General features: G+C 38.8%; 1 protein-coding gene across 5 annotated transcripts in view; it reads left to right on the top strand.

Moving 5' to 3' along the window:
* VPS45 (vacuolar protein sorting 45 homolog) overlaps positions 1-16631 on the top strand; it is a 77763-nt gene that overhangs the window by 22520 nt on the left and 38612 nt on the right. The window contains exons 11-15 of one of the 5 annotated variants that reach the window (XR_008512422.2): positions 1613-1771; positions 1975-2082; positions 3222-3343; positions 4747-4821; positions 8522-11436. Coding sequence is in view for 4 of the 5 variants with exons in the window: in XM_009244897.4 (XP_009243172.1) it covers positions 1613-1771; positions 1975-2082; positions 3222-3343; positions 4238-4262 (414 nt within the window). In the remaining variant the exon portion in view is untranslated. Of the gene's footprint in view, positions 1-1612; positions 1772-1974; positions 2083-3221; positions 3344-4237; positions 4492-4746; positions 4822-8521; positions 11437-16631 lie in introns of those variants that run through there. The other 4 variants (XM_009244897.4, XM_002810293.6, XM_063727814.1 and 1 more) reach the window with 4 other exon arrangements.

The following is a 16631-nucleotide window of genomic DNA, read 5'->3' as shown; positions in this document are numbered from 1 at the left end:
ACAACCCAATATACTTTCTCTTCCCCTTTCTCTCCCCTTCCTCTTTTGCACTGATTTTCAGCTTTTGCTTTTTTTTTTGTTTTTTGCATACATATGTTTCTGTTATAACACCACATATTTGTTCCTGAAAAACCTCACGTTCTATAAAAACATGCACTAAAAAAAGGGTTATGAGAATATAGGGTTATAAGCAGACTACTTAAAATCTACATGACTATAAAAAGAAAGAAAAAATTCATATAATTTTTTAATCAGAGCCCCAATAAAAACAGTAACAATTGTAATAAAAATACTAGCATGGTTAAATCTCCACCAGCATTTGCACCTAGAAATAGAGCCAGTCCGTCCTCTGCAGCCTTATTCCTGGGGCTCATGTTTTCTTCAGATTATAAGGTCTTGAAAATACTCGCTTCTCATAAAGACTACTTTGTCAAAATTAAAAATACCATGTGGAGATAGCTTTCTTTATCAATCAGTGTTTGATTGTTATTTTGTTTTGTTTTGCTTTTTTACACAGTGCAATATATTTGCATCCTTTTTATTTGCACTTGCCCTTTCCCCATATAGCATAACACAGTGGAAAGTGCAACAGTTCTTGAAGCTACAAAACCAGATACTTCTTGCAGAACACACTTCTGTAGGATTATCATCTTTTTTTCTTAAGGTATTGGTAAGGCTTCCCCTTTAATCATAAGAAAGCCTATCCATTCTAGAAAAATTACGTATGAACCAATATGCCTTCTGTGTTAAACTGACACCATTTCCATATTTATCCATCCCACAGAACTAAAGTACATTAAAGAAACATGTATATAGCAGAATAAATTATATTACTTTGATCATCCTTCACCCCATTGACTGAACTCACTGGGGACAGGAATTGTCTTTAACTTATCTGTGTGCCTGCAACAGTGCATGACATACTGCCTTATGGGGACTCAAAAGTATTTGTTGACTTGAATTAAATTATTTGTTCTGCTGCATAATAAATATAAATCTGTACTATATGGAAGGTCCTGAATATGAGGATTAAAAAACGTAAACATGGCTTCTCCTGGCCTCCTTTCCTATCGGTACCTGCCTCTTAAAATCATTAAGTACTAAATCTAGAGATTACATGCTATTACATACTCATCTCTGTCAACCATGTTGAGACATGTTCTGATGCTTCTTAGAGATCGAGCCCAGTCTGTGTAAAATTCTACCAACTTGTCTCCATTTCATTGGTCAATCATTAATACTAAGAGGAAGCAGTAGGGTTTGCAAATCAGCTAGTCAGTTTTGTTGTGCCGTATTGATTCAAGTCGTGGAAATAGTAAGTGTTCCTTCTTTCAGCAAGGAAATTACAACTTCAGCTCTTGGAAAAGAAAAGTGGAACTATCCATTATTAAATTCATTTTTGTCCTAAAGCAATTACAATGGAAATATATTTCCTTATTTAATTCTTACCTTGGACAAAAGGCATTTAATTTTCTATAGTTGAGACAGTTGCTAAGTGTATGACTTATAATTGTCATAGCAGTGATGTATCACTACCATTCAATAATTAAGGCATTGTACAACAGATGACTCAAGTGAAAGGGGGATAAATATGAGTTCTATCTTTCTTCAGAATATAAAAAGGCTTCTGCAGAACCCCAAAGTGACAGAGTTTGATGCTGCTCGCCTGGTGATGCTTTATGCTTTACATTATGAGCGACACAGCAGCAATAGCCTGCCAGGACTAATGATGGACCTCAGGAATAAAGGTGTTTCTGAGAAGTATCGAAAGGTAACCAGTTTCCATATTAGCCCACCAAACAGGAACCAACTCTGTTATATTCTTAGCTCTAACAAATGATAAATCATACTGTTTTTATTTACAGAAATGTATAATTCTGTCTTTTCATTTTTGTTTCCTTAATAAAATTATTTTCTTATGAAATGGGCTTCCTGATGCCTAAGCAATCAAAATTTGCTTCTCTTTCTTAATAGCTCGTGTCTGCAGTTGTTGAATATGGTGGTAAACGAGTCAGAGGAAGTGACCTCTTCAGCCCCAAAGATGCTGTGGCTATCACCAAACAATTCCTCAAAGGACTGAAGGTATAGACATCTCCTCTATGCTCTCCTGAGTGAGAACAGTTGAAGCCCCTGAGGCTGAGAGTGAATGAATATGATCTTCAAAATATCTTGAAGATTGCTGCTAATTTAGTACTATGTCAGTTAAATGAAATTAAAACTGGCATCCTCTTGAAAGCTTTTTCTTTTAGTGCTTTCTGTATTAGAGCTGTATCAGCATTGGACCAAATAGCTGAGCAGGAAATAACTGGAGATATTTCCAGGAGATAAGAAGAAAAAGACCAAGAGTTCTGTTAGTCACAGATATTTTACGCCATTTGTTTATAATTAAAGATTTTTTAGGTAGTTTATCTTCATATAATTTTGAAGGAAATTAAAGATGAAGCAAACATTTGATCTTTTAAAAATACTAACCTGTTTTCTTAAAATACTCAAAAATTAATTCTAATCTGCTAGCCTTTCTTTTTTTTTTTTCAAGACGGAGTCTCACTGTGTCTCCCAGGCTGGAGTGCAGTGGCGTGATCTCGGCTCACTGCAAGCTCCGCCTCCCGGGTTTTATGCCATTCTCCTGCCTCAGCCTCTCGAGTAGCTGGGACTACAGGCGTGCACCACCTACGCCCAGCTAATTTTTTTTGTATTTTTAGTAGAGATGGAGTTTCACCGTGTTAGCCAGGATGGTCTCGAACTCCTGACCTTGTGATCTGCCCGCCTCGGCCTCCCAAAGTGCTGGGATTACAGGCGTGAGCCACCGCACCCGGCAGCGTTTCTTATGTTTCCTGAAGTTTTTCTATTTTCCTGGGTATTTCCAGTCTTTTTTATACATGATCCTTTCCTTTTATTTGCTCTACCTATCATTTAACATTTCACAAAAGGGTGAGAGACAATGAAGACATGATAAAGTATTTAAGCAATTCCATTTTTAAAAAATCCTTTACAATAACTAGCCCTAAATTACAGAGTAATTTTTATGAGATTAGAACATTTCTAGCTGATTAAAATAATTTTTAAATTTCCCACAGTTCCTAAATCTGTTTCCCACAGTTATTTAAATCTATCCCATGAAATCTCTATTGAGTGTATGTCCTTTTCTGATATGAGTATTATTAATTCTTGTATTGCCAGTTTCCCAAAAATGACATAAGAACCATTTTCCCCTGTTTTAGGGAGTAGAAAATGTATATACACAGCATCAACCTTTCCTACATGAAACCCTGGATCATCTCATCAAAGGAAGGCTTAAGGAAAACCTATATCCTTATCTAGGCCCCAGCACACTCAGAGACAGGTAAGCTAACAAAGATATTAATAATAAAAGCCAGAAACACTGAACAAACAGAAAATTTAGAGTAATGTTAAGGACTAAAGCTGAGGTTATAGCATTCTGCTCCTCCTTTCTTCTGTTAAGATTCTTTTGGTTTTACATATGTCAGCATTAGATATGAATGCCCCTGCTAAGTCTGAAACATTTATTTCTTTTGTACGAAAGAAACAAGTGTTTTGGAGAGCCTCAAATCCTTCCGTATTTCAGTATCAGACCGGTTTACTTATGCCATTTAAGGTTCTGTTCGATGGCATCTGGCATTTGGTGTTTCAAACATTAAGGCCAAAAATAGGCTTGCTGCTTGATTGCCATCCAGAGCAGGTTGTTACTATTTTTGGTGAGGACTGGACTTTGCCAAATGTTGCCAGCACACAAACTGAGAGACCTAATTAATAAAGGCCATTTGTTACACAGAAGCAAAGGATGGCTTTCTTTTTGAGTATTAACTAAAGGAAGCAATAATTGTCATCTTAATCCAGTGGTTAATTTTTAATAAAAACAAAACTTGTCCAGAACAACTTATTTAGGCCAACCTGAAATTTTAAATATTGTATACATAAATTCTACCTAGTTAAAAATTATATTTTTTTTTTTGTTGGACCACATGTTATCTAAAGGGGCTAACATATATATTTGAATCCTATTGGATAGATTAATGTGAAAATTTTAGTGTTGACATAATTCTTCTATTATTTCAGTTAATAAACATCTAAGAGCCTTGGAAGTATAGTGTTTTATAAACATAATGAGATTCTGAATGGGAAAAATGTTTTGAGATACACAGGTGATTCTTTTATGTGATAAAGTGTATTTTTTCACTTTGTCCTTTAAAAAATTTTTTTCTGTAATTTGGTACAGAACAGAAAAAAAAATCATCTTTTAAAAGTCCAAGGTTGAGAGGAAGAACATTTGGTGTTAAATTCAGAGAGTACACTCATTCAGATAAAATGTTTAAGGACCTTGGGATCAAGATTCAGAAATGTCAGCTAAGTGGGAAGAATGAACACCAGCCCAAAGTTATGCACCTATCTGAGAGGCTTTTTAAAAAACAACTATTCTTGAGCTTTTGCATTAATGTGATAAATAAAAACATTTATTTGTGTATGAATTTATATAAGAATTACTGAACAAGAAATTATTTATTACCAAAGGAAAACCATAGGCCACCAGAAGAATATACTGTATATGATCAGTACACAGCAGAAAACCTTTCTAATTTACATAATTCATTCCCACACAAAGCTCAAAATTATATTCCTTGAACAAAATGCACATTTATCAGTTGTCAACATCTGTTACCATTTGTCGCTATAACCTAAGTATGCATATAGTTAATAATTCAATTGCTTTGTCCTTTTATACAACAGATGTTGATTGAATGCTTTCAGTATGTCAAGAGCTGTTGTAGATGCTGGCAATATAGAAGTGACAGGAAAGACAAGGTACCCGCCCTCAAATAACTTACATAGAGACAATGAGTAAACAAGTAAACAAATGAAGAATATAATTTTAATAAGTGCTATCCAGGAAATAAATAGGGTAATGAGCTTCAAAGTAATTGTAGGGGTGGGGAGGACTACTTTAGATGGAGAGAGAACCTCTCTGAGAGGTGATATTTAAGATGAGCTTTGAGTCATAAGAAAGAACCAGACCAGGCACGGTGGCTCACACCTGTAATCCCAACGCTTTGGGAGGCCAGAGCGGGAGGATCACCTGAGGTCAGTAGTTTGAACCAGGCTGACCAACATGGCAAAACCCCATCTCTACTAAAACTACAAAAATTAGCCTGGCCTGGGTAGCAGGTGCCTGTAATCCCAGCTACTCAGGAGGCTGAGGTAGAAGAATCGCTTGAACCTGGGAGGTGGAGGTTGCAGTGAGCTGAGATTGCACCATTGCACTCCAGCCTGGGCGACAGAGTGAGACCCCATCTCAACAACAACAAAAAAAAGCAATCACACGATGATTAGGAGAAAAAGCATCCAAAGCAGAGGGAAACACCAGAGCAAAGGTCTTGAAGAAAGAGAGAATTTGGCAAGTTAATGGAACAGAAGGGAGCCCTGCTTAGCTGGAGCATAGTGAATAAGGAGGAAATAAGAGGTTGAAAGATAGGCAGGGTTGGATCACATCGGTTCTCGAAGACCCTAGTAAAGAGATTTTGTTTTACTGTCATAGGAAGCCATTGAAGAGTTAAGCATATGAGTAACATGAACTTAATTGTGTTTTAAAAGATATTTGTGGTGAGAATGGATTATTGAAGGCAAAAATAGAAGCAGAGAGACTACTGAGGAGATGACTGCAGTAGTCCAGGTGAGAAATGGAAGTGGTTAGGGTAGGAGGCTGAGAGAGAAGCCAGAATCAATAGACGTATTTAATGGCACAGATTTATGGAACAAGGGTAAGAGAGAAGTCAAGAATAACTCTCAGGCTTTGAGGAGAAACAGAGTTTTGTTGTTCAGTTGGAGATGTCTATTAGATAACAAGTAGAAATGTCACATATTGAGAGTTGACAAAAATATTAGTAATATTAAAACCTCTGGAAATTTTGAACTGCTCCAGATTAAACATGGAAAAGGCAACTAGTTGGGGAAATGGAAACAAGAGGAGAGTGTATTGGATCATGAGAAAGGTATTGGTGAATGAATTGGAGATTTGATGAGGCCAAAGAATTATTACAGAAGAGTATTAGTATAGGTAAATTGGAAGTTGAGAGATAGTTATTGGATAAAGATATTTTGAATTCAAGATTTCATAGGGGGTTCAGATACTTGTAACGAAGAAGTTTAGATTGTAAGCATGGATGTGGGTGGTTGTAGTGGGTAGAACAAAAGATCAGGATTGGTAAGGAGACCAGGATGTTAGATGAGTAATCCACAGTGATGTTGAAGTCACTGAAAATCTTGAAAAGAGAAGGAGAAAAAGGAGGACAAGTAAGCCGGAGCTAAAGTCTTCACGGAATAAAAGTGACCAGGAAAGGAGGTCAGGAGAAAACGGTGCAACTACATTATGAGCTTCTAAGATAGTGGAAATTTTGAAGGAAGAAGGCAAAGAAATGGTTACAAAACTACAGTGGGTGTCACAGAACATACCTATACCACCTCCTGGCCATGCCTAACAGAAGGAATACTGCAAAGGACTTGAAAATACTCTTATTTACCAATTCTACTTCTAAAAGCTTACTGTATAGATATTCCTGCACAAGTACACAAAGATACTTAAGCCAGGATGTTCACTGAAGTAATAGCAAAAAAACTAGGAACAAGCTAAATATCTATTAATAGAGGGCTGGTTACCTAAACTACAGTACAATGCTACGTATTCTTTTTTTTTAATGACATAACTCCTCATGGGTGATATGCAAAGCTTTTTAAGATAGATAGAAAAGCAGGATGTTATAACATTTCTTTTTTTTGTTTTTTTTTTTTTTTGAGATGGAGTCTTGCTGTGTCACCCAGGCTGGAGTGCAGTGGTGCCATCTCGGCTCACTGCAATCCCTGCCTCCTGGATTCAAGATTCTCCTGCCTCAGCCTCCTGAGTAGCTGGGATTACAGGTGCGTACCACCATGCCTGGCTAATTTTTGTATTTTTAGTAGAGATGGGGTCTCACCATGTTGGTCAGGCTAGTCTCGAACTCCTGACCTCATGATCCGCCTGCCTCGGCCTCCCAAAGTGCTGGGATTGCAGGCATGAGCCACTGTGCCCAGCCATAACATTTCTTTTGGGTAAAAAAAACTGTGTAATCCTGGGTGCAGTGGCTCATGCCTGTAATCCCAGCACTTTGGGAGGCCGAGGCGGGCAGATTCTTTGAGGTCAGGAGTTCGAGACCAGCCTGGCCAACATGGTGAAACCCTGTCTCTACTAAAAATGCAAAAATTAGCCAGGCGTGGTGGCATGCACCTGTAGTCCCAGCTACTCAGGAGGCTGAGTCAGGAGAATCACTTGAACCAGGGAGGTGGAGGTTGCAGTGAGCCAAGATTGTGCCATTATACACCAGCCTGGGTGATAGAGTAAGACTCCGTCTCAAAACAAAACAAAAGTGTACATGTATATAAATATGTGCTTCACTATACATATGTATGTGTATTATATATAATATATTTTATATTTTTACAAGCACATATATGTATAAATACAGTAACTCTTTTTGTTAGTTTGTTTTTTTGAGACGGGGTCTGGCTCTGTAGCCCAGACTAGAGAGTGGTGGCATGATTTCAGCTCACTGCAGCCTCCACCTTTTGGGCTTAAGCCCTCCCACCTCATTCTCCTAAGTAGCTGGGACTACAGGCACATGCCACAGTACCTAGCTAATTTTTGCATTTTTATAGAGACAAGGTTTTGCCATGTTGCCTAGGCTTGTCTCAAACTCCTGAGCTCAAGCAATCTGCCTGCCTCAGCCTCCCAAAGTGCTTGGATTACTGGCATGAGCCACCATGCCCTGCCTACAGTAACTATTTCTGAAAGAATAATCAAGAAGTTGTTAATAGTCGTTACCTCTGGATATTGAGACAGTAGTTAGTTAGTAACATATCTATCCTTCTCATTAGTTATTGTACTAGGTATTGTAATCTTGAAGTAAGTATTATGTTTTGTTAATCTTTGGGGTTTTCACCACGTTTAACACAGTGATTTACAAATAGTAGGTGTTCAATAGATGTTTGGTAAATTCTATAGGCATCTCTTCTAGTTGATATGCCAATATTTATAGTTGGAAAATTTAAACCAGAGAATAAATTTAATTGATGCTATAGAAAATTTAGATTTTTGAAGTTCATAAACAACCCTATAAAACATTCTGGCTCTGCATTCACTTGGCCACACTATCAGCTCTAGCCACTTTCTTGGCCCTGTATTATCATATTGAAAAGAGTCCTTGATTATAGTGGTATTTATTATCATTTGTCTCATCATAATAGAAATTCTAGGTTTTATTGTTGCTATAATAATAGAAAATATCAAAGGAAATGTGGCAAGAACACAACTTTGCAAAACCAGAACACTGGTGGAAATTTTTTTAGCCCTTAGCTATTAAATTAGTGTTTAAGCTGTTTGGCAGTATAGCTATATCCACAAATTGAATTTGATCATTCTGCAGATGGGATTCTTGCATACCCTATTTTTCAAGCTAATTTTTTTTTCTCACTCTAGAATTGCCTCTTGTCTCTGATAAAGGCAAGCAACTTTTTCATTTGGTGAGGAAATGGAGCTATATGATCATGCATTCCAGAATGAGTCAATTCAAAAAGGAAGTACTTTTCATGTTTATACAAATGTAGTAGAATCTTGTTGCTACAGCTTATTTTTTGTTTCTGTGAAGCAGCAGTCCTTTTTCATTGGCCTTTTTTCCTGCAGTAAATGCTTATAAGAACTGTACCATTTGTAAGTATGTTCAGAAATTACAATTTTAGCCATAAGTGTAATGCTCCACAAAATAGATAAAATGTTGCCTTTTGAAAGTTTGTGTTTCCACCTAACTTAACCACATATAGAAATAATGTTAAAAATTCTCAATAAGGCAGGCAATGTGGCTCATGCCTGTAATCCCAGCACTTTGGGAGGCTGAGGTGGGCAGATCAGAGGTCAGGAGTTCAAAACTAGCCTGGCCAACATAGTGAAACCTTGTCTCTACTAAAAAAAAATACAAAAATTAGCTGGGTGTGGTGGCAGGCATGGTGGCAGACGCCTGCAGTCCCGGCTACTTGGGAGGCTGAGGCAGGAGGATCGGCTGAACCCAGGAGGCAGAGGTTGTAGTGAGCCAAGACTGTGCCACTGCACTCCAGCCTGGGCGACAGAGTGAGACTCCATTAAAAAAAAAAGAAAAAAAAAAAACTCTCAACAAACTTGGTATTGAAGGAACATACCTCAAAATAATAAGAGCCATCTATTCCCAGTACTCTGGGAGGCCGAGGCGGGCGGATCATGAGGTCAGGAGATCGAGACCATCCTGGCTAATACGGTAAAACCCTGTCTCTACTAAAAATACAAAAAAATTAGCCAGGCATGGTGGTGGGTGGCTGTAGTCCTGGCTACTCGGGAGGCTGAGGCAGGAGAATGGCATGAACCCGGGAGGTGGAGCTTGCAGTGAGCCAAAATCGAGCCACTGCTCTCCAGCCTGGGGGACAGAGCGAGACTCCGTCTCAAAAAAAAAAAAAAAAGAGCCGTCTATGACAAACCCACAGCCAACATCATACTGAATGGGCAAAAGCTGGAAGCATTCCCCTTGAAAACCAGCACAAGACAAGGATGCCCTCTCTCACCACTTCTATTCAACGGAGTATTGAAAGTCCTAGCCAGAGCAATCAGGCAAGAGATAGAAATAAAGTGCATCCAAACAGGAAAACAGGAAGTTAAACTGTTTTTAGACGACATGATTCTATATCTAGAAAACCCCATAGTCTCAGCTCAAAAGCTCCTTCAGCTGATAAACAACTTCAGCAAAGTTGCAGGATACAAGTCAGTGTACAAAAATCACTAGCATTCCTATACAGCAACGACAACCAAGCTGAAAGCCAAATTAGAAAGCAATCCCATTCACAACTGCCACCAAAAAAATAAAATACCTAGGAATACAGCTAACCAGGAAGGTGAAAGAGCTCTACAGTGAGAATTACAAAACATTGTTCAAAGAAATTAGAGAAGCCACAAACAAATGGAAAACATCCCATGCTCATGGATAGGAAGAATCAATATCATTAAAATGGCTATACTGCCCAAAGCAGTTTACAGATTCAATGCTATTCCTATCTAACTACCAATGACATTCTTCACAGAACTAGAAAAAATTATTTTAAAATTCATATGGAATCAAAAAACAGCCCAAATAGCCAAGGCAATCCTAAGCAAAAAGAACAAAGCTGGAAGAATCACGTTACCCAACTTCAAACTATACTACAAGGCTACAGTGACCAAAATGCATGGTATGGGTACAAAAACAGGCACATAGACCAATGGAACAGAATAGAGAGCCCAGAAATAAGGCCTCACATCTATGACCATCTGATCTTTGACAAAGCTGACAAAAACAAGCAATGGGGAAAAGACTCATTCAATAAATGGTGCTGAAATAACTGACTAGCCATATGCAGAAGATTGAAGCTGGACCCCTTCCTTACACCATATACAAAAAGTTCAACTCAAGATTGATTAAAGACAAATGTAAAACCCAAAACTATAAAAACCCTGGAAGACAACCTAGGTAATACCATTCTGGACCTAGGAACAGGCTAAGATTTCATGACAAAAAAACTATGCATCTGAGAAAGGTCTAATATCCAGCATCTATAAAGAACTTAAACAAATTTACAAGAGAAAAACAACCTCATTAAAATGTGGGAGGCCGAGGCAGGTGGATCACCTAAAGTCAGGAATTCGAGACCAGCCTAGCCAACATGGTGAAACCCTGTCTCTACTAAAAATACAAAAAATTAGCCACGAGTGATGGCTGGCACCTGTAATCGTGCCACGGGAGGCTGAGGCAGGAGAATCACTTGAACCCGGGAGATGGAGGTTGCTGTGAGCCGAGACTGTGCCATTGCACTCCAGCCTGGGCAACAAGAGCAAAACCCTGTCACAAAAAAAAAAAAAAGTGGGCAAAGGACATAACAGTTACTTCTCGAAAGAAGACATACATGCAGCCAACAAGCATATGAAAAAAAGCTCAATATCACTGATCATTAGAGAAATGCAAATCAAAACTGTGGTGAGATACCATCTCAACACCAGTCAGAATGGCTATTACTAAAAAGTCAAAAAATAGGCTGGGCATGGTGGTTCAAGCCTGTAATCCCAGCACTTTGGGAGGCCGAGGTGGGTGGATCACAAGGTCAGGAGTTCGAGACCAGCCTAGCCAACACGGTGAAACCCCTTCTCTACTAAAAATACAAAAATTAGCCAGGCCTGGTGGCACATGCCTGTAATCTCAGCTACTCGGGAGGCTGAGGCAGGAGAATGGCTTGAACCCGAGAGGCAGAGGTTGCAGTGAGCCGAGATCACACCATTGCACTCCAGCTCTGGGCAACAGAGCAAGACTCCACCTCGAAAAAAAAAAAAAAAGTCAAAAATAACAGATCCTGGTGAGGTTGCAGAGAAAAGGGAACCCTTGTAACTGTTGGTGGGAATGTAAATTAGTTCAAACATTGTGGAAAGCAGTATGGCAGTTCCTCAAAGATTTAAAAACAGAACTACCATTTGACCCAGAAATCCCATTACTGGGTATATACCCAGAGGAATATAACTCATTCTACCATAAAGACACATGCAGCTGGACACGGTGGTTCACGCCTATAACCCCAGCACTTTGGGAGGCTGAGGCAGGTGGATCACCTGAGGTCAGTAGTTCGAGACCAGCCTGGCCAACATGGTGAAACCTTGTCTCTACTAAAAAATAAAAAAAATTAGCCAGGCATGGTGGCAGGTGCCTGTAATCCCAGCTACTCGGGAGGCTAAGGCAGCAGAATCACTTGAACCCGGGAGGTGGAGATTGTGATGAGCCGAGATTGCTCTACTGCACTCCAGCCTGGGCGACAGAGTGAGACTCCCTGTCAAAAAAAAAAAAGACACATGCATGGCCAGGTGGGGTGGCTCATGCCTGTAATCCCAGCACTTCGGGAGGCCGAAGGGAGTGGATCACCTGAGGTTAGGAGTTCAAGACCAGCCTAACCAACATAATGAAACCTCATCTCTACTAAAAATACAAAATTAGCGGGGCATGGTGGTGCATGCCTGTAATCTCAGCTGCTTGGGAGGCTGAGGCAGGAGGACTGCTTGAACCTGGGAGGCAGAGGTTGTGGTGAGCCAAAATTGTGCACTTGCATTCCAGCCTGGGCAATGAGCGAAACTCTGTCTCAAAAAAAAAGACACATGCACACGAATATTCATTGCAGCACTGTTCACAATAGGTACGACATGGAATCAACCTAAATGCCCACCAATGACAGACTAGATAAGGAAAATGTACATATACACCATGGAATGTTAGGCAGCCATTAAAAAAATGAGATTATGCCTTTTGTGGGATAATAATCACCCTTAGCAAACTAATGCAGGAAGAGAAAACCAAATACTGCATGTTCTCACTTACAGGTTGGAGCTAAATGATAAGAACTCAGGAACACAGAAGGAAACAGCAGATACTGGGGTCTACTTGAGCAGGAAGGGTGAAAGGAGGGAGAGGAACAGAAAAGATAACTATTGGGTCCTAAGCTTAATAACTGGGTGATGTAATAATATGTATGACAAACCGCTGTGACACTTGCTTATGTAACAAACCTTCACATGTACCCCCAAACTTAAGATAAAAATTTTTAAAAAGAAATAATGATTTCCAGATATCCTATATATTTATTTTTTTATTTTTTAACAAAGTAAGGTATTATCCTTGATTATCCTTGTGTATCTCTATACAGCATGAGCTAGCTGCTGTTTTCTAATGTTTGCTGTCTGCATTAATTAATGCTTTGGTTGCTATGGTGAATTACAAAGCACAGGAAGATGCATACAAAGAATTGAACTTGTGTATTCCACTTAGCTTCAACCATCATATGGAAAAGATTTGCTATATGTTTTACCATTGGCCTCATCAGAACATCTACTTTTAAAATTTACTGGGAAAAGGAATGAAAAGGAAAACTGTCAGGGGTATTTAAACATTGTTTTTCATAGATGTTCTTCCTTAAGTCAGCTTGAATAAGTAGTAGGAGGAGGCTCAGGAAAACATTTATTAATGTTTTCATAACCAAATGTGACATAGTCATCCTTGTGAGGTATACAATTGAGCCAAGCTCTAAGAGCCTATCCCTGTATCTAGGTTTTGTCCTTACATTTATATAACCTACACCCACAGTTTACCATCCATGACATTTTCTTTCCTCTCCAATAGTACAAAAATACCCTGCCACCCTGAAATGATCAGACTAAAGGACAGTGTTCTCTTACTATGCTAAAAGCCCACTTGAATTTGTTCCTTCCCAGTTCTTGCCTTTCTTTTCCATAAGAGACAGATATATTCTCCAGGCAGGTGGTGGTCAGAGGATAGCTATGGAGAAGCAACATCATTTTCCATGATGCTCTCATTTGTCTGCTCAACCGCTTTTTAAATTGACTTATCAGATCAGGAGCTCAAAACAAAGGTGTTAACCGTCTGATTCTTCCCATTAGTCACCAAGATGGTCACTGTACCCCTGCAAAGGAAAGATTCCCTCCCTTCTTCTTAATAAAATAATCTGTGCAATTCATTTATTTACTTAAGTAAATAAAATGTGTTTATTTGAGTAATCCATTATGCAGTTTATCTTGAGCAGATATATATATTACTTTCCTACATTTTTCATTTTTTTTGGTGAATATAATGTCCTTTCAGCCTTGAGTATTTTATTGTTTCTGAACTCTTTAACTGCCTCTTATCTTCCAGCTTTTTACATAGTCTGTAACTATCTGGGTAATTTTTCAGTCATCTCCCTTCCTCCTTCCCCTCTTTGGGAGTCCCCCATAGTCTCTTCTCTTCATCCTTATGTCCATGTGTACCTGCCATGTTTAACTCCCATTTATAAGTGAGAGCATGCTATATTTGATTTTTCTGCTTCAGATAATGGCCTCTTGCTCCATCCATGTTGCTGCAACGGACATGATATCATTCTTTTTTATGCCTGCTTAGTATTCCATGGTATATATATACCACATTTTCTTTATCCAGTCCACTATTGGTGGATACTTAGGTTGGTTCCATAGCTTTGCTATTGTATATAGTGCTGGGATAAACATGAGTGCAGGTGTCTTTTTTATGTAATGATTTCCTTTCCTTTGAGTAGATACCCAGTAGTGGGATTTCTGGGTCGAATGGTAAGTTGTTTTTGTTTTTTGTTTTTCCTTTCTTGAGACAGCATCTCATTCTGTTGAATAGAGTGCTGGATGGAGTGTAGTGGCACAGTCACAGCTCACTGCAGCCTCAACTTCCCAGGCTCAAGTGATCCTCCCATCTCAGCACCCTCTCCCTGCCCCCAGCCTCGCCAAGTAGCTGAGACTATAGGGGAAAGCCACCACGCTGGGCTAATTTTTAAAAATTTTTTTGCAGAGTTGGGGTCTCACAATGTTGCCAGGTGGATCTCAAGCTCCTTGGCTCAAGCGATCCACCTGCCTTGGCCTCCCAAAGTGCTGGGATTACAGGCATAAGCCACCAGGCCCAGCTTTTTTTCGTTGTTGTTTTTAAGGAGGAAGAGGGGACATAAGCAAGGATGTACCCTGTGCATTCGCTCCCCTCCCTGTGGCTTAATTGCTAGTTCTATTTTTAGTTCTTTGAGCTAGTTCCATAATGTTTTCCACAGAGGTTGAACTAATTTACATTCCCACCAACAGTATATGAGCATTCCCTTTTCTCCACATCCATGCCAACATCTGTTGTTTTTTGACTTTTTAATAAACCAAAATACTAAGAGCCATATATGACAAACCCACAGCTAACATCATACTGAATGGGGAAAAGTTGGAAGCATTTCCCCTAAAAGCTGGAACAAGGCAAGGATGTCCACTCTCACCATACTGAAAGCCCTACCCAGAGCAATCAGGCAATAGAAGAAATATAAGACATCCAAATTGGAAAAGAAGAAGTCAAATTATCTCTGTTCACATTCAATAGGATTATATACTTAGAAAACCCTAAAGATCCCTCTAGAAGATTCCTAGACTTGATAAGTTACTTCATTAAAGTCTCAGGATACAAAATCAACATACAAAAATGAGTAACATTTTTATGCACCAGTAACATTCAAGCTGAGAATCAAAGTAAGAGCTCAGTCCCATTTACAATAGACACACACAAAAAATACTTAGGAATATATTTAACCAAAGAGGTGAAAGATCTCTACAAGGAGAACTACTTAACATTGATGAAAGAAATCGTAGATGACACAAACAAATGGAAAAACATCCCATGCTTATGGATTGGAAGAATCAATATTAAAATGATCATATTACCCAATGCAATCTACAGATTCAACACAATTCCTATCAAATTACCAACATCATTCTTCACAGAATTAGGAAAAAGAATCCTAAAGTTGATATGGAACCAGAAGAAAGCCTGAATAGCCAAGGTGCTCCTAAGCAAAAAACAAATCCAGAGTCACATTGCCTGACTTCAAATTATATTATAAAGCTACAGTAACTAAAACAGCATGGTACTGGTACAAAAACAGACACATAAATCAATGGAACAGAATAGAGAACCCAGAAATAAAGCCACATACCTACAACCAACTGATCTTCAATAAAGTCGACAAAAATAAACAATGGGGAAAGGACACCCCACTCGATAAATTGTGCTGGGAAAATTGGCCAGCCATATGCAGAAAAATGAAATTGGACCCCTATCTCTTAACCATATACAAAAATTAACTCAAGATGGATTAAAGGCCTAAATGTGAGACCTGAAACTGTGAAAGTCCTAGATGAAAACCTAGGAAAAACTCTTCTGGACATTGGCCTAGGCAAAGAATTTATGACAAAGATCCCAAAAGCAAATGCAACAAAAACAAAAGTAGACAAATAGGACTTAATTAAACTAAAGGGCTTCTGCACAGCAAAAGAAATAACCAACAGAATAAACAGACAACCTACAAATAATGCCTCCAACAAAGGACTACTATCCACATCCTACAAGGAACACAATAAGTAAAAACAACCCCATTAAAAACTGGGCAAAGGACATGAAAAGACATTTCTCAAAAGAATTACAAGTGGCCAAAAAACGCTTGAAAAAATGCTCAACATTACTGATCATCAGAGAAATGCAAATGAAAACCACACTGAGATATCATCTTACACCAGTCAGAAAGTCAGATGCCACCACTCTGGTTTTACCTTCCTACCGGCTCTTCTGAAGCCTTTGTTATTTTCTCTCTCTCTCTCGCTCTCTCTTGCTCTCGCTCTTGCTCTCACTCTGGCTCTGGCTCCTCCCATCACCTCATTATTTTCAGCTTCTTCTCTGCCGACTTCTTTTCCACAGGCTATAATCATACTCAATTTTCTTTTGTTAAATAATAAATTTAAAGCCTTTGGTCCTAGATTTTCCTGTAAGTTATGTCCTTCCCTTTATACCCAAGCTTCTTGGATAAAGAAGCCCACAGTCACTGTCTTCTGTTTCTCAACTCTTCAATCCATGTAGCCTGGCTCCTTACTCCACTACAACACACTAAAACATTTCTTGCAAAATCACAGTAGTAAATCCAGGGGACTCTCAATTCCCACCTTATTTTCCCCACTGCTG

This window comes from Pongo abelii, chromosome 1 (assembly GCF_028885655.2).
Source record: "Pongo abelii isolate AG06213 chromosome 1, NHGRI_mPonAbe1-v2.0_pri, whole genome shotgun sequence".
Taxonomy (NCBI): domain Eukaryota; kingdom Metazoa; phylum Chordata; class Mammalia; order Primates; family Hominidae; genus Pongo; species Pongo abelii.
The sequence above is the reverse complement of the archived record's forward strand: the minus strand, read 5'-3'. Positions and strand labels throughout refer to the sequence as shown.